This window comes from Salvelinus sp. IW2-2015, linkage group LG3 (assembly GCF_002910315.2).
Source record: "Salvelinus sp. IW2-2015 linkage group LG3, ASM291031v2, whole genome shotgun sequence".
Lineage (NCBI taxonomy): Eukaryota > Metazoa > Chordata > Actinopteri > Salmoniformes > Salmonidae > Salvelinus > Salvelinus sp. IW2-2015.
Window position 1 is genome coordinate 22,546,361 of NC_036840.1, and position 23,116 is coordinate 22,569,476.

General features: G+C 43.7%; 1 protein-coding gene and 2 non-coding genes across 3 annotated transcripts; all 3 read left to right on the top strand.

The window, feature by feature from the left end:
• Positions 1-5,002: 5,002 nt before the first annotated feature.
• Positions 5,003-10,903, top strand: LOC111952723 (myeloid-associated differentiation marker homolog). Its single transcript, XM_023971620.2, has 2 exons — positions 5,003-5,058; positions 8,074-10,903. Exon 2 carries the CDS (start codon positions 8,220-8,222, stop codon positions 9,069-9,071), a length of 852 nt encoding a protein of 283 aa, XP_023827388.1. The 5' UTR covers positions 5,003-5,058; positions 8,074-8,219; the 3' UTR covers positions 9,072-10,903.
• A 2,535-nt stretch (positions 10,904-13,438) lies between these two features.
• On the top strand, positions 13,439-13,511 carry trnan-guu (transfer RNA asparagine (anticodon GUU)). The gene has a single exon. It is a non-coding gene; the product is annotated as a tRNA-Asn (tRNA).
• Positions 13,512-18,619: 5,108 nt separating this feature from the next.
• trnan-guu (transfer RNA asparagine (anticodon GUU)) lies at positions 18,620-18,695 on the top strand. Its single transcript has one exon. It is a non-coding gene; the product is annotated as a tRNA-Asn (tRNA).
• The last annotated feature ends 4,421 nt before the right edge of the window (positions 18,696-23,116 follow it).

Below are 23,116 nucleotides of genomic sequence, written 5' to 3' on the forward strand. Positions count from 1 at the left end.
GAGCTCCAAGACAGTATTGTGTTGAGGCACAGATCTGTGGAAGGGTACCAAAAAATGTCTGCAGCATTGAAGGTCCCCAAGAACACAGTGGCCTCCATCATTCTTAAATGGAAGAAGTTTGGAACCACCAAGACTCTTAAGAGCTTGCCGCTCGGCCAAACTGCGCAATCGGGGGATAAGGGCCTTGGTCAGGGAGGTGACCAAGARCCCGATGGTCACTCTGACAGAGCTGTAGATTTCCTCTGTGGAGATGAGAGAACCTTCCAGAAGGACAACCATCTCTGCAGCACTCCACCAATCAGGCCTTTATGGTAGATTGGCCAGATGGAAGCCACTCCTCAGAAAAAAGCACATGACAGCCTACTTGGAGTTTGCCAAAAGGCACCTAAAGACTCTCAGACCATGAGAAACACGATTCTCTGGTCTGATGAAACCAAGATTGAACTCTTTGGCCTGAATGCCAAGTGTCACGTCTGGAGGAAACCTGGCACCATCCCTACGGTGAAGCATGGTGGTGGCAGCATCATGCTSTGGGGATATTTTTCAGCGGCAGGGACTGGGAGACTAGTCAGGATCGAGGCAAAGCTGAACGGAGCAAAGTACAGAGAGATCCTTAATGAAAACCTGCTCCAGAGCGCTCAGGACCTCAGACTGGGGCGAAGACTGGACCTCAGGAGTGGCTTCGGGACAAGTCTCTGAATGTCCTTGAGTGGCCTAGCCAGAGCCTGGACTTGAAGCCGACTTGAAACATCACTGGAGAGACCTGAAAATAGCTTTTCAGCAACGCTCCCCATCCAACCTGACAGAGCTTGAGAGGATCTGCAGAGAAGAATGGGAGAAACTCCCCAAATACATGTGTGCCAAGCTTGTAGCGTCATACCCAAGAAGACTCAAGGCTGTAATCGCTGCCAAAYGTGCTTCAACAAAGTACTGAGTAAAGGGTCTGAATACTTTTGTAAATGTGATATTTCATTTTTGTTTTATTTTGATAAATTAGCAAAGAATTCTTAACTTGTTTTTGCTTTGTCATTATAGGGTATTGTGTGTAGATTGATGAGGGGGGGGGGGACTATTTAAAATAAGGCTGTAACCTAAGAACATTTGGAAAAAGTCAAGGGGTCTGAATACTTTCCGAAGGCACTGTATCTACCGTAGCTTTGAGTGMACTGATCATGTCAACATCATACTTTCAAAATCTTAGGTAACAAGCTAGACAAYTAGTCATCATCATGAATCAAGTCAACATTCTACTGACAAATCCATTTCAATCCTTGTCATATGAAGAGAAAGTATAGGTAAAACATATCAGTGCTCATCTGTCATTGGACATAAACATTACACAACAAATTGGAAAAAGCCAATTCGACAATGAAGGATTTGGAAGGAATCAGTGGCTAACTGCAAGTGTTGCAAAGCAATCACTAGCCTGCTATTCAGTGGAGAGGGTGTGTGATCCAAGTCTGGGTTTAAGGGTCTCTTTTCCAAGCTTAAAAGGATAAACATTCACATGCAACACCATGGGCCAGAAAAGGTTGAATACATTGGCCATGCTGTCAATCCAGCATGACTTCTGCCGCGTTCAAAACAACTGGAAACTCGGAACTCTGAAATCTCAGACTTCAGTGAGTTAAAGACAACTGGAAACTCTGAAAAATATTAGCTCCGACTAGGAGAATACGTTTTGAACGGTCATCCAACTCAGAATTCCAAGTTGAGAACTCGGGCCTCTTTCTAGAGCACCGACCTAAGATCACTGACGTCATGATTCGACCTTGTTTTTTCCTGAGATCCCACTTGTTTTGACAGCACCTTAAATCCAGTAAAAGATGAAGTTTGACAAAATGTGCCCACAAGTAGGACCGCCGCGCCACCAACAAGGTGAGTCCAAAAATGTATTGTATGCTGCTGCATAAATTATTTAATATACCAGGGAGATATGTATACTGTAGCTAAGAAAGTAATACTAAGTGTATGTTGTGTAGTAAGCTGTTAGTAGCCCATGTGCCTCACCCTGATAATTTGTTCCCTTTACCCCTCATAACTTAGCCTATTGTTCTGACTTGGTGGTGCACATGAAGCCTATTGCCTGTTTTAGAGAAATTTCATTGTCTGCTTATCTGATCCCTTTATTTATCCTACGGTTCTGWCTTGGTGTACAGGTAGAATACTGTAAGAATGGCCCATGTTCTGAATTTTGTCACTGTACATTTCAAAAGTGCTGAGTAAATAGTTATAGTGACTACGTCCGTCTTTGCTCGCTCATTGTCTTAATCGAATTGCCTCTTATTCGCTCATCATTCCCTTCTGCCACAGTTTGTCCATCTCAATTGTCAGTAGAAACCACATTTGTTTAAGGAAATCAGCCATGATCTGTTTCGCTGCCAGACAATGCTCCACTGATAGCCAGGTGTAGCGGTGGTAAGGATTCACTCCATGGTGCTGGAAAGAAAGCTCTGCTTTTAGGGCCTACATAAAGCTGTCCCAACAGTTTGTGGGCACCGTTTGTCACCGTTATAGTGCAATTAATGTATTGTTTAGTGTTGTGGCTTTGCTGGCATGCATCAACATTTTTGGGGGGGGATATTGGGTCAAGACTTTATTTTCCTTATTATTATCATCATCATTAAATAACCTACCTAAGATGTCATGAGACTTGTACACTACATAGAATTGCATGAAATTAGCTTCAAAACAAGTCCTTCAAATTAAACAAAATCATGCTGGGGTTATATTTAATATAGGCTATCTTAATAAACAATAATAATGAAGAAAGGGGGGCGGGGGCGGGGGCGAGGAAAGGTGGAAAATAAATGGAGCTAGGCAAGGAGGAAAGGAAAGGGAGCAAGGAAAGCAATATAGGAAAGAAAAGGAGGAGTTCACATGAATGTGGTAGGGATTAACCACTGCCAGTAGAGCGGGAAGGAAAGGGAGCTAGGAAATGAGAAAAGGAATCTAGGAAAGAAAAGGAGTTCACATGTCGGTGGTACGGATTAACCACCGCCAGTAGATGGCGATAGTATTGGCTTTAGTGACAGACTAATTTTAGCAACAGGATGTAGCTGGATACTATTGTTAAAACTATTGCTGAAACTCTGGACCCGATGGGAACTGTTTCAGCAGACGATGCCTCCCCATACCCTCAAACAGCTTCCACCCCTTATCCACACACATCTGGGCCAAGTTCATTAGCCAAACGTTGTCGAACGTTGCAGATAGGAAATGCCATCAGTAGAGCCAACATGATTCCTTGTTCTCCATGTCCAAGAAGCACGTTTGTTATAGATAGCCTAACATTAATTCTAACAGTTCCAAAACGTTGTCCTGCTGAACGCGCCCCTGGTTAAGCCCCCAATTCCAGTTCCAGACATGACCTACTATAAATGAGACATATYACCAAATTTGGCGTGGAGTTTGTGAGAAAGTGAGGGGATTCGATTAATCTGTCCCGGGCGCCTGGATGGGCGTGTTTCGCACACAGTGAATGTTGATTGCCTTCGTTTAGGAACCGGGCTGCCACCCGGGCGTGAGCCAGGTGCCCCGTTTAAAGCCCATGATGAAGTCGGCTCAAAACAAAAGTGACATAATTAAGCACGTGGAGAATGAGTATGATTTTCTGTGTTTTCACATGCAAAAGTGATTGTGTTTGATAAAAACGCATTATTTGCCTTCCCAATAAAAACTAGTTTGAAAATTCAAATATATACGTGTGTGTGTATATATATATATATATATATATATATTATGGGAAAGAGCTGTATCTTCCTGGACGATGCACCATGCTGACTGTTCGATTTGAGAAGGGCGCCAGCCATAGACCGTTGCCCCGCGGTTCAGCATAATCGAACTCGCCCAGTTCTTCTCTGAGCTACAGGTAACTACCAACATAAAGGAAACATCCACATAAAGTGTCACAATGAGGCATTGGGCCACCACGAGCCAGAACAGCTTCAATGCACCTTAGCATATATTCTACAAGTGTCGAACTCTATTGCAAGGATGCGACACCATTCTTCCACGTGAAATTCTATAATTTGGTGTTTGTTGATGGTGGTGGAAAATGCTGTCCAATCACRACTCCAGAATCTCCCATAATTGGGTTGAGATCTGGTGACGGACACAGCCATGGCATATGGTTTACATCATTTTCATGCATATCAAACCATTCAGTGATATCTCGTGTCCTGTGGATGGAGGCATTATCTTCCCATGGGGGCATAGCCATGGTAGTCAAAATAATGACCTGCCCAGCATTCTATACATGACCCTAAGCATAATGGGATATAAAATTCTTATTTAAATGAGGAACCACACACTTGTGTGGAAGCACTTGCTTTCAATATGCATTGTATCCAGTGGTGTAAATTACTTCAGTAAAAATACTTTAAAGTCGTTTTTTGGGGTGTCTGTACCRGACTTTACTATTTATATTTTTGATGACTTTTACTTTTACCTCACTACATTCCTGAAGAAAATAATGTACTTTTTACTCCATACATTTACTCCCTGACACCCAAAAGTACTCATTACATTTTGAATGCTTGGCAGGACAGGAAAATTGTATAATTCACGCATCCCTGGTCATCCCTACTGCATCTGATCTGGCGGACTCATTAAACACATGCGTTGTTTGTAAATTATGTTGGAGTGTTCCCCTGGTTATCCCTAAAAAAAATTAAAACAAGAAAATCGTGCCGTCTGGTTTGCTTAATATAAGGAATTTGAAATTATTTATACTTTTACCTTTGATACTTAAGTATATTTTAGCAATTACATTTACTTTTGGTACTTAAGTATATTTAAAACCAAATACTTTTTTACTTTTACTCCAGTAGGATTTTACTGGGTGACTTTACTTGAGTCATTTTCTATTAAGGTATCTTTACTTTTACTCAAGTATGACAATTGCGTACTTTTTCCACCACTGGTTGTATCCCTAATTTAGTCAAGTGTTTCCATTATTTTGGCAGTTACCTATAGACGAAGTGGTCGCGAGCGTAAAAGTGCGCGCCCCGGCTCCAAAACGGTAACAGGAAGGAAGAAGACCATGCGAGATCAGAGGTAAGAATAACCGTTCTTCTTTAAAATGCTATTTTTATTCCAGTGAAGTCTAGACGAGAAAGAAGGTACAGAAAATACCTTTACTTTATATTTTTAGTCCAATGAGAATGCCTCAGATACCATAGCATTAATCTATTTAGGTGCTGTGCGTCGCGTCGGCCACAGCCCTTACGCTTGTGCACTCACTCACTCACTCATCATTGATGATCCGAATGTGTTGGAAATACCATCAACAAGTCTGGTCATGCTTTGATGAACTTTTCTCCTCATTTGATGAACTTTTCTCCTCATGTGTTTCAGTTTGAACATCCTGCCAATATTGGAATAATTTAATTTAAATTCTAAATAAAACATTCATAGGGAATTTCTCACTGGCATGAAAAAATAACAATAAAACCAGCACTCTCCTGCTAAGAATATTGCAATACTTCCTTTTCAAGAGAGAGACTTGGGCACGTACCATAACTGCACCCATCACATCCTCCTAACCCCCATTTCCCCTCAGTTTAGTTTTGTTCCCCAGCCTCTAGATGTGAGTAACTAGGCCCCCATCTAAAAGAGAAATGGAATATGGTATTGACAATGTGGGCCAGCTTCCCAGAKACAGATTCATCCTAGTCCTGGACTCGTCTAGGAGTAGCCTTTAACCCAGTTTTATATCACAAACTTGTCATTTCCATGTGGACTAGGTCTACGGTACAGTAGGCTAGTAGTATCTGGGCCCCTGTAGATGTGAAATGGAGACATTAGTTCAGCTTCCTGTTTTTCTTCCTCGGCCAGAGAGGAACGGAGGCTCTTTAAAGCAAAAAATATATTCAGACTCAGTAAAGAAGTACTTAAAGTAACAAAGCCTTAAAGAAGCCGGGTTTAGAGCTTGACACACTGAAGAGGAAGTCAATGCGTTACTGACAAGCATATGATGAGGATGACAGTGTACCTTGCATTCAGTTCATGAGTATATTAAATATGAGTCCYTGTCCATAGGGCTCTGGTCAAAAGTAGTGCACTGTGTAGGGAATAGGGTACCATTTGGGATAGGGAATAGGGTACCATTTGGGATGCCGACCATGTCTCGAAGTCTTAGGATCTTAGCTTTGGCCCAATGAAAAGGGATGATGATGCTGTGTGACTGACAGTGAACACCAATGCCAATAGAGAGCGACGACGTCAAGGAGGAAATGCCTTCTCAGTTCAGTCTGAATTCACTGTTTTTTTATTTCCTCATTACTGTGTGCATACTCCCTAGTACAAGTCACAGCTAGAATATATTTTTCTCTCTGACTGCTATAGCTTTCTTAGTGTGAGGAGAAGTGGGCCACATTTTATTTGGATAGTCCATGTAATCCATCTGTAGATGCCTTACAGATGGTCATACTGTACTATCAACAATATCTGTTGATAAGGGTTAGGGTTAGTAGATAGTTAGTTGAAATCTTTCTGATAGACTATATATAGTCTGTAGAGCATCTACAGATGGACTACCCAAATAAAGTGTTACCGATAAGTGTAACCTACTGGAGGAGTATAACATGTGACCAGGAGGGGGGGTGTGGTAATCAATTAGTAGGCCTAACAACCATAAAGAGCTGGGTTGAACAAAATTAATTTGTGCACACCGTAGCGAAAACATTTTACACCATAGCGAAAGGTTTTGCACTGGTTAGGGGTGTATTCATTCCGCCGATTCTGATGCGAAACGTTTCTTAAACGGAAGCAAACAAAACAGGGAGGGACTTACCTGAATTTGTCTCATAGAAACTCTATTTTTTGTTTAAAATAAAATGTATTGAATATTAAAACATACAATCTACCTGCAGTGAAGCCGCTCAACATTTACGTTGCATTCAGTCATCTAGCAGACACTCCCATCCAGAGCGACCCACAGGAGCAACCAGGGTCAAGCACCCCGCCAAAGGGCACGTTGACAGATCTCCCACCAAGTTAAATCGGGAACCCGAACCAGCAACCTATTGGCCCAAGCTCCCAACTTGCCAGGCTCTGCAATGCTTGTTTGAACAAGAGATACTTTGAACAAGGTTTCATTTTCAATTAATCGAAAATGAGACGTGGCAATCTGCACAAAGGCAATTTTTAAACAAGGGATGAGTTTTTCTTAGTAATCTGCTTGAGAACCATTTTGGGTTCAAGTAAAACTTCAAGTAAAAGTGAAGCTTTTAGAGGTTTAGAGCTTTTATATTTAATCTCAGCCCACCCAGTTCATATTCATTATATAGATGGGCACGCTTTATCTTGTCTGGTTTAGCATCCCAGATAAAGCAAAATATATTTTTTGCTCATATGATTTGAAAAACAAATCATCTGGGTTAGGCAAGGCCATAAGTAAGTGAAGTAAACTAAGAGATGACTAAGGAGTTAATCAGTGTAATTTTTTTCCGTAAATAGACAGGTATTTACTTTTCCATGGTTGCAGGAGCTTGTCTATTTTTATTAGTTTTCTATTGAAATTCATTGTGGAGAGCTCATTTATATATGTTGTTTACTTCACCATCAGACATTGTATAGGTAAATTGCAGGGTCATGAAAAAGCTCTATTTTAAATATCCAATACTTAATATGGATCTTTAAATTTGAATAAAAATATAATCACTACATGTAAAGTGTTGGTTTCATGACCTGAAATAAAAAGTCCCCGAAATTTCCCATACGTACAAAAAAACGTATTTCTCTCAATTTGTTAGCAAGTATTGTCATAGTGAATACATTTCTCTCATGCATTTAAACTTAGAACTGCGAGTCAAGCCATGTTGATGCAATGTGTGTACTTAAACTAGGAGAGCATGCAGTCAGGCATCTCTCTGGGGAGGGAGGGACATGTAGAGAAGAAGTGACTGGGAACCATTTTCAAGAAATGCTCTCATGTATGTAGAACAGAGTCATGTTAATGGTTTCAGTTTCACAATTTCACAATGGTTTCATTTTATTTATTTCTAAATTGGGATGTACTGTGATTTGTCTGGCCCCTAAATCTTGCTTTGTTTCTTTCTTTCCTTGCAGAACCCTGGATGAGAACAGGACAAGTTCAGAGTCTTTTAATTGTATCTGAGGAAGGCCTCAAAACAATAACTATTACGGTGTTCAGCTATATTACAGTACATATTCCCCACTCCCCTGTATAACTTGACAGTATAACACCTCCCACCATGCCATTGATTGTGCTGCCCACCTCCCAGCTTCTGTGGGTGCGTGTGGCTGCCCAGTTGTTCTCCTGCGTGGCCTTCAGTGTGGTGGCCCACGGGGCCTCTCTCTCCCACAGGTTAGCAGACTGGTGTGTGTTCTGCTGGGCCTTCAGCTTCTCCGTCACCCTGCTGGTACTGCTGGTGGAGCACTTTGGCCTCCAGGCCCGAGCCCCTGTCTCCTGGAAAAACTTTCCCATCACCATGGCCTGCTACGCCACCCTGCTCTGCTTCTCCGCCTCTGTCATCTTCCCTGTCTACTTCCTCAAGGGCCAGCAGAACCACGGGGAGGCCCGGGACAGACGCATCGCCTCCACCGTCTTCTCCTGCCTGGCCACCGTGGCCTACCTGTGGGAGGTGACCCTGACGCGGGCGCGGCCGGGCGAGGTGTCGGGCTACATGGCCACGGCTCCAGGCCTGCTCAAGGTGTGCCAGACCTTCGTGGCCTGCATCATCTTCATGCTGGTCAGCAACCCGGTGTCGTACGATCATCACGCAGCGCTCAAGTGGTGCATGGCGGTCTACTGTGTCTGTTTCATCCTGTCGGCGGCCGTGGTGGTGCTGTGTGTCGGGGAGTGTACCGGCTTTCTCCCGTTCCCCTTCGCACGCTTCCTGTCAGCCTATGGCCTGCTTGCTGTTGTCATGTACCTGACCGCCACCATCATCTGGCCCGTGTTCCAGTTCGACAAGAGTTACAGCCACACCCAAACCCGGCAGCAGCCAACACTGTTGACGGTTGCAGTTCTCACCGCTCTCAACTTCCTGCTCTACCTGGCAGACCTGGCGTACTCCGCACGCCTGGTGTTTGTCAGTGTGTGAGGGAGGAGGGGGAGAGAGAGGAAGGGAAGGAGAGGGAGGTGGGACAAAAACTACTGTGTAAAATTCGTTCAGTTGTGAAAGTTTTTCTGTGTTGCCTTTATCTTCAACAAGCACCTCTTCAAAGGGGGTGACACTCTAGACCCAAACTGTTATAGACCTATATCCATCCTGCCCTGCCTTTCTAAAGTCTTCGAAAGCCAAGTTAATAAATAGATCACTGACCATTTCGAATCCCACCGTACCTTCTCCGCTGTGCAATCCGGTTTCCGAGTTGGTCACGGGTGCACCTCAGCCACGGTCAAGGTACTAAGCAATATCATAACCGCCATTGATAAGACAGTACTGTGCAGCRGTCTTCATCGACCTGGCCAAGGCTTTTGACTCTGTCAATCACCACATTCTTATCGGCAGACTCAACAGCCTTGGTTTSTCAAATGACTGCCTCGTCTCGTTCACCAACTACTTCTCAGACCGAGTTCAGTGTGTCAAATCGGAGAGCCTGTTGTCCGGACCTCTGGCAGTCTCTAGCGGGGTATTACAGGGTTTAATTCTCGGGCCGACTCTCTGTAAACATCAACTATGTCGCTCTTGCTGCGGGTGATTCCCTGATCCAGCTCTATGCAGACGACACCATTCTGTATACATCTGCCCCTTCTTTGGACACTGTGTTTACTAACCTCCAAACGAGCTTCAATGCCATACAACACGCCTTCCGTGTCCTCCAACTGCTCTTAAACGCTAGTAAAACCAAATGCATGCTTTTCAACCATTCGCTGCCGCACCCGCCCGCCCGACTAGCATCACTACTCTGGACGGTTCTGACTTAGAATATGTGGACAACTACAAACTACAGTCTGGCTAGACTGTAAACTCTCCTTCCAGACTCATATTAAACATCTCCAATCCAAAATTAAATAATAGGGTTCCTATTCGCAACAAAGCCTCGTTCACTCACGCCGCCAAACATACCCTCGTAAAACTGACTATCCTACCGATCCTCGACTTCGGCGATGTCATTTACAAAATAGCTTCCAACACTCTACTCAGCAAACTGGATGCAGTCTATCACAGTGCCATCCGTTTTGTCACCAAAGCCCCTTATACCACCCACCACTGCGACCTGTATGCTCTAGTCGGCTGGCCCTCGCTACATATTCGTCGCCAGACCCACTGGCTCCAGGTCATCAATGAGTCTTTGCTAGGTAAAGCTCCCAATTATCTCAGCTCACTGGTCACAATAACAACACCCACCCGTAGCACGCGCTCCAGCAGGTATATCTCACTGATCATCCCCAAAGCCAACACCTACTTTGGCAGCCTTTCRTTCCAGTTCTCTGCTGCCAATGACTGGAACGAATTGCAAAAATCGCTGAAGCTGGAGACTTATATTTCCCTCACTAACTTTAAACATCAGCTATCTGAGCAGCTAACCMATCGCTGCAGCTGCACATAGCCCATCTGRAAATAGCCCAACCAACTACCTACCTCATCCCCATATTGTTTTTATTTACCTTTCTGCTCTTTTGTACACCAGTATTTCTACTTGCACATCATCATCTGCTCATCTATCACTCCAGTGTTAATTTGCTAAATTGTAATTACTACGCTACTATGGCCAATGTATTGCCTTACCACCTCACGCCATTTGCACACACTGTATATAGACATACTTTTTTTCTTATTGTGTTATTGACTGTACGCTTGTTTATCCCATGTGTGACTGTGTTTGTGTCGCTTTGCTTTATCTTGGCCAGGTCGCAGTTGTAAAAGAGAACAAGAGAACTAGCTTTACTGGTTAAATAAAGGTGAAATAAAAAAAGCGAATGAAAATACTATTTGTCTTTATTGTATCATATGGGCTACAGTCGGGCTGATACAAAACAGGTCAAACAAATAAATGCTGCAATGTGGCTAGAACTGCACCACCAGGGGCATATTTCACAAATGTCACCGATGTATTTCATGACATGGGTTATTGTTAGATGATTGATTGCAAACAAACTTGATGCTTTGGCATCACCCTGCAGAAGAGTTTGTCACAGTAGCAATGTAACATTGCAACAGCACAGGCATTTTGAAAATAAATGTTTGAACCAATGTAACCAGCCAGAGTGTCTGGTTAAAGTGCTATGCTAATGTGCACTGTAACTGTATTTCTTCTATAAATAAACTCTGTTTTATATCATATTTTATTCCTTGAGTGTTTATGCTAAAAGACCAACTACAGTGAGCTCAAAGTATTGGGACAGTGACCATTTTTGTTGTTGTTTTGGCTCTACTCCAGCATCTTTGATTTGAAATGATACAATGGACTGAGGTTAAAGTGCAGACTCASCTTTAATTTGAGGGCATTTTCATCCATATCGGGTCAACTGTTTAGAAAGTACAGTATTTTTTTGTACATTGTTCCCCCCCATTTTAGGGGACCAAAAGTACTGGGACAAATTCACTTATGAATTTAAAGTAGTCAAAAGTTTAGTATTTGCTCCCGTAGTCCTAACACGCAGTGATTACATCAAGCTTGTGAGTCTACAAACTTGCTGGATGCCTTTGTCACTTTTATTGTAAATGAGTATAGAATATGTTTCTAAACACTTTCTCAACACTGCATTAATGTGGATGCTACCATGATTACGGATAATCCTGAATGWGTTGTGAATTATGATGAGTGAGAAAGTTAGAGGCATCAATATCATACCCCACAAAAAAAGCTAACCTCCCCTGTTATTGTAAGGTTAGCATGTCTTGGGGGAATGATATTTGTGCGTCTGTAACTCTCACTCATTGTTATTCACGATTCATTCAAGGCTATCCGTGATCATGGTAACATTGCGTCATTTCAAAGCCAAAGTGCTGGAGTCCAGAGCCAAAYAATGTATATAAATGGGCCACTGTCCCAATACTTTTGGAGCTCACTGTATGTGAGAGTCTCAGTAGTCTTGTCATCATGTAGGGTAGGTATCTTGTTAGTACTGTAAGTAATCGCTGTTGTCATTATTTATTGCTTGCTGTAGTTTAGTTGATTTGTGTAGTTTTTGTTAATCAACTGAAGCACTTCTTGTTTGGCCACGACTGCGTGACACAACTCCCACACCATCATTAAATTTYSTGACGACACAACTGTGATAGGCCTGATCACCGACAACGATGAGACAGCTCAAAGAACTGGCAGTGTGGTGCCAGAACAGCAACCWCTCTCTCGATGTGAGCAAGACAAAGGAGCTGATCATGGACTACATAAAAAAGCAGGCTGAACAGGACCCCATTCACATCGACAGGGCTGTAGTGGAGCGGGTTGAGAGTTTCAAGTTCCTTGGTGTCCACATCACCAACGAACTATCATGGTCCAAACACGCAAAGACAGTTGTGAAGAGGGCACGACAAAACCATTTCCTCCTCGGGAGAATGAAAATATTTGGCATGGGTCCCGAAATCCTTAAAAAGTTCGACAACTTCACCATTGAGAGCATCCTGACCGGTTGCATCACCGCCTAGTATGGCAACTACTCGGCATCTGCACGTATGCCGCTACAGAGGGTAGTGCGTATGGCCCAGTACATCACTGGGGTCAAGCTTCCTGCCATCCAGGACACAGCGGTGTCAGAGGAAAGCACATAAAATTCTCAGACTCCAGTCATCCAAGTCATAGACTGTTTTCTCTGCTCCCGCACAGCAAGCGGTACCGGAGCGCCAAGTCTAGGACCAAAGGGCTCCTTAACAGCTTCTAGCCCCATGCCATAATAGTGCTGAACAACTTGGCCTGCTGGGGGTCAACGCCACCATAAGCCTCTCTAGCGCAATCAGTTAGGGCATTTATTCATATTAATCCGGCTAGTATGACAATGTAAATGATGTCAATCTGGCATGAAAAACCTTAGCATTTAAATGTATCTCGCTTGAAGGACAATGTTGGTCCAGTGTGTGTGTGATTGTGTGTACATGTGTGCCTATAGGCCATGAAAGTGACTCGCCATTACATCATTCTTCCGGGGTCAGTCCCCTAATTATTTTCAATGGGCTTGGCGATTATATATTACATATATTACATTTGTGAAAACGCAGGTGTTTAAAATATATATTTATCAAATTAGATTTGTGATTGTGGCTGAATTTACTCCTGCCAGATGCCTTTTAATAAAATGTTGCGGTGACGAACATTGCCCTACATTTCTGCCCTTTTAAGGCCATTCAAAAAGCAAACAAACGTTAGAAAACTACAGGGCTACTTACTTGGAAATGTTGCGGCACTTTCGATGCACGTTGACACAACCATTGGAACAAAGTGTTGTTGTTTCGTAAACGCCATGTACAGTTGGATGAGATCACGGATGGCCAGCGATCAAGTGTCAGGGTCAGGCCCACCACAAGTCTCTGTGGCTAATTGGTTAGCGCGTTAGACTGTTAATCTAAAGGTTGGTGGTTCGAGCCCACCCGGGGACGAGAGTTTTCAGTTTGTTGTGCTCCATGATGTGAATGTGACATCCTGGACCTGTAATGAGATTACCTGTGACTTTGACCTGCTGAGTGTCAATGCCAACACAAGCCTCTCTAGTGCAATCAGTTAGTGTGTTTGACTGTCAAACTAAAGGTTGGTGCTTCGACACCACCCAGTGATGACGTTTTTCAGATAGTAGCGATGTGAACCTTCCTGATTTGTAGTGATCTTCCATGAGACTTTGGCCTGCTGAGGGTCAGTACAACCACAAGTCTCTGTGGTGCAATTGGTTAGCGTGTTAGCCTGTAAATTTAAAGGTTGGTGATTTGAACCCACTCAGGGTTGCTATCTTTCCATTTCTAGTGATGTGGAAAGACCTTCCTGGACTTACAMTAAGCTTGCTTTTGACKTGCTGTGTTTCCTGTTGTCACATGTGATTGGTGTGTTGTTGAACATGAAAGATGACAAGTTACTATACCTACTGGTAAAATGGCTGTCAATGGTCTCTGATCTTCTGTTACTCAATAGCTTGATCATTCTGTGGTCTCCATGGAACATATCATGTATTCATATTAATCCGGCTGGTATGACAATGTAAATTATGTCAATCTGGCATGAAAAACCTTAGCATTTAAATGTATCTCGCTTGAAGGACAATGTTGGTCCAGTGTGTGTGTGTTTGTGTGTACATGTGTGCCTATACGCCATGAAAGTAACTTGCCACTTGTGGGGTTTTGCTAGGCTTAGCGTGCTAAAATAACTATAAACTAGAAGGATTTTACATTAATTAAAGTTTAAGCTACTGACTCATGTAGGCCTGACAATTTGTCTTTGTTCTCAGGAGTAACAGTTCTCATAGCCTAACCATGAGGCCACAGCCTGAAATATGTGTGTGTATGCAACAATGTACAAGGGCATAAGATATGAACAGCAGTGTGAAATGTGTGTGTGTTAAGAAGGGCGCTCTACTGTGTGACCGAAACTGTGCTAATCTTAGAGAGGCACAGGAGGGGTGTAGAGGGAGGGGGGTGAATCAGGAGACTGCTGACTATGGTGTACAATAGACAATAATAGATAAACTATACACACGAAGATCATCTGTGAGTTTCCGAATTATGCACTACAACCCAATACTATATGTGATTGTGATTGAATACTCAAATTGAATATTAGCAACTGTTGGCCTGGGCGCCTGGGTGTCTGTGTGTGTGTGCTGGAAGTAACAGTTAGCCCCAGATAAGTGTGRTGGGAYGCTGTGGTTAGCCTTGAGCGAGAACAGTGGGCTTTGTATACAGGTGCAAATAGCTCAGACAATGTTGCAGAGCTGTCTGACCTCAGTCTTTGGGGTGAGGGAGCGTAATCTACACAGCAACAAGCGTCGGGACATCACATGCGGCTAATGGGGCTAGGACTAGCTTAAGCGCCAAACACCAAACGATAGGCTGGGTGACGTCTAAACACGCCAGTCTCTACTTCTGACAGGCCGGCTTGGGCAAGCGGGAACTATCTCTGTCATGAGTATATTATAATATCTTGTCAGGAACAAGTGTCTTCTCTGTTTTCATCCTGCGTGATGTTACAGTGAACGCCGTATATACGGAAATTGCATTTGCCATTTTAATTAACTTTTGAATTAAACCAATATTTAACCAGAGTCAGGGTGCTATTGTTCCTATCTTCAGTCAACACCTTCCGCAGCCTTAACAACCTTCATCATTCCTTCCGGCGCAGTCCCTAATTATTTGAATGAGATTTGTGATTATATATTATTCTGTTAGGATTTTTTTTATGACTATAGCCGGGTAGCATATAGGTTGAAAAATGAATGTTGTTTTGTTACACCACACACAATAAGAGGGGTGTGTGTGTGTAGGTGTGTAAGGACTGACCACCACAGGCCATAAAAGCTGTGGGACAGTCTGAAGAGGGGAGGGTGCATACTCTGGGCAACCAGGATGGTGAGAGACTGTTCAGTACCATATTAGGAATTGTTTGAGTGAAGAATCGAGGGGGACACCGGACGGAGGTGCTCTACCAGCGACCCAGATCGTGGACAAAGGAACGCGCCAAGGGGCTTGGACAAAGGGCAGCAAAGGGGGGCCAAAGTCTAACCCACGCGCAGCCTCTATGTGATAGGCTACGACCGCGCTGAAAACTACGTCATCACGGTATAAGAACAGCTGTTACCGTACTTCCTGCCAGTTCCCTTGTTCATCCTGCGCGGTGAATACAGCGAACCCGTATATACGAAAATTGCATTTGCCATTCAATTGTTTGGCGGTAATTAAACATAATTAAAGAAAGTTAGCAGACCTTGGCTTTTTATTTATCCTGACACGGGATGTGTTACACGCAGCGTTCACAATTCGTGAAAACGCCAGTTGTTTAAAAATATATACATTTATCAAATTAGCATTTGTGATTGTGGCGATTTTAACTCCTGCCATATGCCTTTTAATAAAATTGTTGCGGTGACGAAACATTGCCCTAAGATTTTCTGCCCCTTTTAAGGCATTCAAACAAGAACAAACGTTAGAAACTACAGGGGCTACTTACTTGGAAAATGTATGCGGCCACTTTGGCATGCATCGCTGGACCCAACCATTGGAAAAAGTGTTTGGTTGTTTCCGTAAACGCCATGAAGTTGGCTGAGGATCACGGATGGCCAGCGATTCAAGTTCAGGGTGCAAGAAAACACCAACACGTCTCGTGGCGCAATTGGTTAGGCGTGGTTAAGACTGTTAATCTAAAGGATTGGGTGGTTTGAGCCGCACCCAGGACGAGGAGTTTTCTGTTCTTGTGGCTCCATGATGTGATGTCGAGCAATCCTGGACCTGTAATTGAGATTACCTGTGACTTTTGCCTGTGAGGGTCAATGCCAACACAAAGCCTCTCTGTGCAATCGTAGCGTGTTTGACTTGTCAATTCTAAAGGTTGGTGACTTCGACACCACCAGGATGACTTTTATCAGATAGTACATGGTGTTGAACCTATCCTGACTTGGTAGTGATCTTCCATGGAGACTTTGGCCTGCGTGAGGGTCGAGTACAACCATAGTCTCTTGTGGTGCAAATTGGTTTAGCGTGTTAGCCGTAAATTAAAAGTTGGTGATTTGACCACCAGGTTGCTATCTTCCTTCTAGTGATGTGTGAAAGACCTTCCTGGACTTACATAAGCTTTGCTCGTTGACCTGCTTTGTTTCCTCTGTTGTAACATCCCGTATTGGCTGTGTTGTTGAACATGAAAGATGAACAAGTTATTATACCTACTGGTAAAATGGCTGTCAATGGTCTCTGGATCTTCTGTGTTACTCAATAGTCTTATTCATTCTGTGGTCTCCAATGGAACATATCATGGTATATATTTAATCCTGGCTAGTAATGACAATGTAAAATTATGTCATCTGGCATGAAAACCTTAAGCATTTAAAGTATCTCGCTTGAAGGAGGACAATGTTTGGTTTCCAGTGTGTGTGTGTGTGGTTTGTGTGTACATGTGTTGCCTATACGCATGAAGTGATCGCCACTACATCATTTCTCCGGGGTCAGTCCCACTTAATTATTTTGATGAAGAATTGGTAGATTATATATATACATTCTTGGCAAAAAACGCAGTTGTTTAAATATATATTATCAAACTTACATTTGTGATTGTGGCGCTGAATTAACTCCTGCCAGGATGCCTTTTAATAAAATGTTGCGGTGACGAACATTGCCCTACATTTCTGGCTTTTAAGGCCAATTCAAAAAGCGAACAAAGGTTAGAAAACTACAGGCTAACTTACTTTGAACTGTTTGCGGCACCTTTCAGATGCACGTTGACACAACCATTGGAAAGCAAAGTGTTGTTGTTTCGTAAACGCATGTACAGTTGGGATGAGATCACGGATGGCCAGCGATCAAGTGTGAGGCGTCAGGCACACCACAACGTCTTCTGTGGCTCAATTTGGTTAACGCGCGTTAGACTGTTCAATCTTAAAGGTTTGGTTGGTTCGAGCCACCCAGGACGAGAGTTTCGTGTTGTTGTGCTCCAATGATGTGAATTGTGACATCCTGGACCCTGTAAATGAGAATTACCTGTGACTTTGACCCTGGTGGTCATACCAACACACAAGCATTTTAGTGCAACTCAGTTGTGGTTCTGAACTGTCAACTAAAGGGTTGGTGCTTCGACACCACCAGGGATGACTTTTTCAGATAGTTAGCGATGTGAAACCCTTCCTGATTTGTAGTTGATCTTCCATTGGTTGACTTTGGCCTGCTGAGGGTCAGTACAACCACAAGTCTCTGTGGTGCAATTGGTTAGCGTGTTAGCCTGTTAAATTAAAGGTTGGTGATTGAACCCACTCAGGGATTGCCTATCTTTCCATTTTAGTGATGTGGAAAGACCTTCCTGGACTTACAGTAAGCTTGCTTTTGACATGCTGTGTTCCTGTTGTCACATGTGAGTTGGTGTGTTGTTGAACATGAAAGATGACAAGTTACTAATACCATACTGGTAAACTGGCTGTCAATGTCTCTGATCTTCTGTTACTCAATAGCTTTATCATTCTGTGGGTCTCCATGAACATATCATGTATTCATATTAATCCGGCTAGTAGTGACAATGTAATTATGTCAATCTGGCATGAAAACGCCTTAGCATTTAAATGTATCTCGCTTGAAGGACAATGTTGGTCAGTGTGTTGTGTGTTTGTGGTGTACATGTGTGCCTATACGCCATGAATGTGACTCGCCACACTACATCATTCTTCCGGGGTCAGTCCTAATTATTTTGAATGAGATTGGTGATTATTATTACATTCTTGAAAACGCAGTTGTTTAAAAATATATTATCAAATTACATTTAGTGATTGTGGCTGAATTTACTCCTGCCAGATGCCTTTTAATAAAATGTTGCGGTGACGACATTGCCCACATTTTGCCTTTAAGGCCATTCAAAAAGCGAACAAAAGTTAGAAACTAACAGGGCTACTTACTTGGAAATGTTGCGGCACTTTCGATGCACGTTGACACAACCATTGGAACAAAGTGTTGTTGTTTCGTAAACGCCATGTACAGTTGGATGAGATCACGGATGGAGCGATCAAGTGTCAGGGTCAAGAACACCACACGTCTCTGTGGCGCAATTGGTTTAGCGCGTTAGACTGTTAATCTAAAAGGTTGGTGGTTCGAGCCCACCCAGGGACGAGAGTTTTCTGTCTGTTTGTGCTCCATGATGTGAATGTGACATCCTGGACCTGTAATGAAATTACTGTGACTTTGATCCTGTGAGGTCAATGCCAAACACAAGCCTCTCTAGTGCAATCAGTTAGCGTGTTTGACTGTCCAATCGAAAGTTGGTCTTCGGACACCACCCAGGGATGACATTTTTCAGATAGTAGCGATGTGAACCTTCCTGACTTGTAGTGATCTTCCATGAGACTTTGGCTGCTGAGGTGGAGTACAACCACAAGTCTCTGTGGTGCAATTGGTTAGCGGTGTTAGCCTGTAATTTAAAGGTTGGTGATTTGAACCCACTCAGGGTTGCTATCTTTCCATTTCTAGTGATCTTGTGAAAGACCTTCCTGGACTTACATTAAGCTTGCTTTTGACCTGCGCTGGTTTCCTGTTGTCACATGTGATTGGGTTGTTGTTGAACATGAAAGATGACAAGTTACTATACTACTTGGTAAAATGGCTTGTCAATGGTCTCTGATCTTCTGTTACTCAATAGAGATCATTCTGTGTCTCCATGGAACATATCATGTATTCATATTAATCCGGCTGTATGACAATGTAAATTATGTCAATCTGGCATGAAAAAACCTTAGCATTTAAATGTATCTCGCTTGAAGGACAATGTTGGTCAAGTGGTGTGTGTTGTTTGTGTGTACATGTGTTTGCCTTACGCCCATGAAAGTGACTTGCCACTTCATCATTCTTCCGGGTCAGTCCCCTAATTATTTTGAATGAGATTGGTGGATTATATATTACATTCGTGAAACGCAGTTTTTTAAAATATATATTTATCAAAATTACATTTGTGATTGTGGCTGAATTTTACTCCTGCCAGATGCCTTTTTAAAATAAATGTTGCGGTGGACGAACATTGCCCTACATTTCTGCCCTTTTAAGGCCATTTTCAAAAATGGAAAAACTTAGAAACTACAGGGCTATTACTTAATTGGAAATGTTGTGGCCTTTCGATGCACGCTGACACAACCATTGAACAAAGTGTTGTTGTTTCGTAAACGCCATGTAACAGTTTTGGATGAGAAATCACGGATGGCAAGCGATGCAAGTGTCAGGGTCAAGATCACCACAAATCAAATCAAATCAAATCACATTTTCTTAGTCACTACACATGGTTATCCCCGCAGATGTTATGCGAGTGTAGCGAAATGCTTTGTGCTTCTGAGTTCCGACAAATGCAGTATAACCAAACAAGTAATCTAACCTAACATCCACAACTACTACCTTATACCACACACAAGTGTAGGGATAAGAATATGTACACTAAAGATTATATGACTGAGTGGTGGTGCAGACGGGCATGGCAAGAATGCAGTAGCTGGTATTAGAGTACGGTATATACATTGAATGAGTACTGTAGGGTAATGTAAACATAAGTGGCCATAGTTTAAAGTGGCCTAGTGGTTACAAATGTAGTTACATAAGTGGCAAGATGCAGTAGATGATATAGAGTACAGTATATACATATGAGAATGGGTAATGTAGGTATGTAAACATTATATTCAGTGGCATTGTTTAAAGTGGCTAGTGGTACATTGTTTAACATAATTTCGCATCAATTCCCATTTTTAAGTGGCTGGAGTTTGAGTCAGTATGTTGGGCAGCGGCCGCTAAATGTTAGTGGGTGGCTGTTTCACAGTCTGATGGCCTTGAGATAAGAAGCTGTTTTTCAGTCCTCTCGGTCCCTGCTTTGATGCACTGGTACTGACCTCTGCCTTCTGGATGATAGCGGGGTGAAACAGGCAGTGGCTTTTGGGTGGTTTGTTGTCCTGCTGATCTTTATGGCCTTCCCTGTGACATCGGGGTGGTGTAGGTGTCCTGGAGGGCCAGGTAGTTTTGCCCCCGGTGGTGGCGTTCTGCAGACCTCAACTACCCTCCTGGAGAAGCCTTAGCGGTTGTGGGCGGAGCAGTTGCCGTACCAGGCGGTGATACAGCCGACCGGATGCCTCTCGATTGTGCATCTGTAGAAGTTTGTGAGTGCTTTTGTGACAAGCTCGAATTTCTTCAGCCTCCTGAGGTTTGAAGAGGCGCTGCTGCGGCCTTCTTCACAACGCTGTCTGTGGTGGGTGGACCAATTCAATTTGTCCGTGATGTGTACAGCCGAGGAACTTAAAAACTTTTCCACTTCTCCACTACTGACCCGTCGCATGTGGATGGGGGGTGCTCCCTCTGCTGTTTCCTGAAGTCCACAATCATCTCCTTTGTTTTGTGACGTTGATTGTGGGTTATTTTCCGACACACACTCCGGAGGCCCTCACCTCCTCCCGTAGGCCGTCTTCATCGTTTGTTTTTGGTTAAATCAAGGCTACCACTGTAGTGTCATCCGCAAACTTTGAATGATTGAGTTGAGGCGTGCATGGCGACGCAGTCGTGGTGAACAGGGAGTACAGGAGAGGGCTCAGAAAACGCACCTTGTGGGGGCCCAGTGGTTGAGGATCAGCGGGGGGAGATGTTGTTACCTACCACTCACCACCTGGGGGCGGCCCGTCATGAAGGAGGGGGGGGGAAGTTCAGGAAGCGCCAGTTGCAACAGGGCGGGGTTCGAGAACCGCAGGGGTCTCGAGCTTGTGACGAGTTTGGAGGGTACTATGGTGTTAAATGCTGAGCTGTATTCGATGAATCAGAATTCTCACATGGGTATTCCTGCTTGTCCAGATGGGTTAGGGCAAGTGTGCAGGTGTGGTTGCGATTGCGTCGTCTGTGGACCTATTGGTCGGTAAGCAAATTGGAGTGGGTCTAGGGTGTCCGGTAGGGTGGAAGGTGATATGGTCCCTTGACTAGTCTCTCAAGCACTTCATGCTGACGGAAGTGAGTGCTTACGGGGCGGTAGTCGTTTAGCTCAGTCTACCTTAGCTTTCTTGGAACAGGAACAATGGGTGGCCCTCTTGAAGGATGTGGAACATGCAGACTGGGATAAGGATTTGATTGAATATGTCCGTAAACACACCAGCCCAGCTGGTCTGCGCATGCTCTGAGGACGCGGCCTGGGAATGCCGTCTGGGCCTGCAGCTTGCGCGAGGGTTAACACGTTTAAGATGTTTAAACTCACCACGCTCGGCTTGCAGTGAGGAGAGCCCGCAGGTTTTGGTAGGGGGCCGTGTCCGTTGTATTGTCTCAAGACCCCGCGGGCAAAAAAAGTTTGTTTAGCCTGTCTGGGAGCAACGACCTCCTGGTCTCGCGACGGGCTGGTTTTCTCTTTTTTAACTTCCGTGATTGACTGTAGACCCTGCCACATACCTGCTTGTGTCTGAGCTGTTTTTAACTTGCGAATCGATTTTGGTCTCTGTACTGGGACTTTGTTATAGCCTGTTTGATTGCCTTGCGGAGAGAATAGCTCACTGTTTGTATTACGGTTTCATACCCAGGGGGCGGTCTGTCCGGTCACCGTTGGCCGCTGGTTAAGCAGTGTGTTCCGTGGCTTTTCAGTTTCACGCGAATATGCCTGCCGTCAATCCACGGTTTCTGTTTTGGGAATGTTTTTCGTTTGCGTGGGTACGACATCGTCCTGCACTTCCCTAATGACTTCGCTCACCGAATCAGCATATTCGCAATATTGTTGTTTGGACGCAAATGCGGAACATATTCGCAATCCGTCGTGCTCGAAGCAGTTCTTGAAGCGTGGATTCCAGTGGGTTCACGTGGATTCACGTCTCTGTGGGCGCAATTGGTTAGCGTGTTAGACTGTTCATCTTAAGGTTGGTGTTCGATGCCCACCCAGGGACGAGAGTTTTTTGTGCTGTTGTTGCTCCATGATGGGATGTGAATCCTGGACTGCTATGAGATTACCTGGTGCTTTGACCTGCTGAGGGTCAATGCCACACAAGCCTCTAAGTGTCATCATTTAGTCATGTTTGACTGTCATTCTAAAGGTGGTGCTTCGACAAACCAAGGGATGACATTTTTCAGATAGTTAGTGATGTGACCTTCTGACTTTGTAGTGATTCTCGCATGAGACTTTGGCCTGCCTGAGGGTCAGTACAACCACAAGTCTCGTGGTGAATTGGTTGCGTGTTAGCCTGTTAATTTAAAGATTGGTGATTTGAACCACTCAGGGTTGCTATCTTTCCCATTTTCTTAGTGATGTGGAAAGACCTTCCCTGGACTTCATTAAGCTTGCTTTTGACCTGCTGTGTTTTCCTGTTGTCACATGTGATTGTGTGTGTTGAACATGAAAGATGCAAAGTTACTATACTTACTGGTAGATGGCTGGTCAATGGTCTCTGTCTTCTGTACCAATAGCTTGATCATTCTGTGGTCTCCATGGAAATATCATGTTATTCATATTAATCGGCCTTAGTATGACAATGTTAAATTATGTCAATCTGGCATGAAAAACCTTAGCATTTTAATGTATCTCGCTTGAAGGAACAATGTTG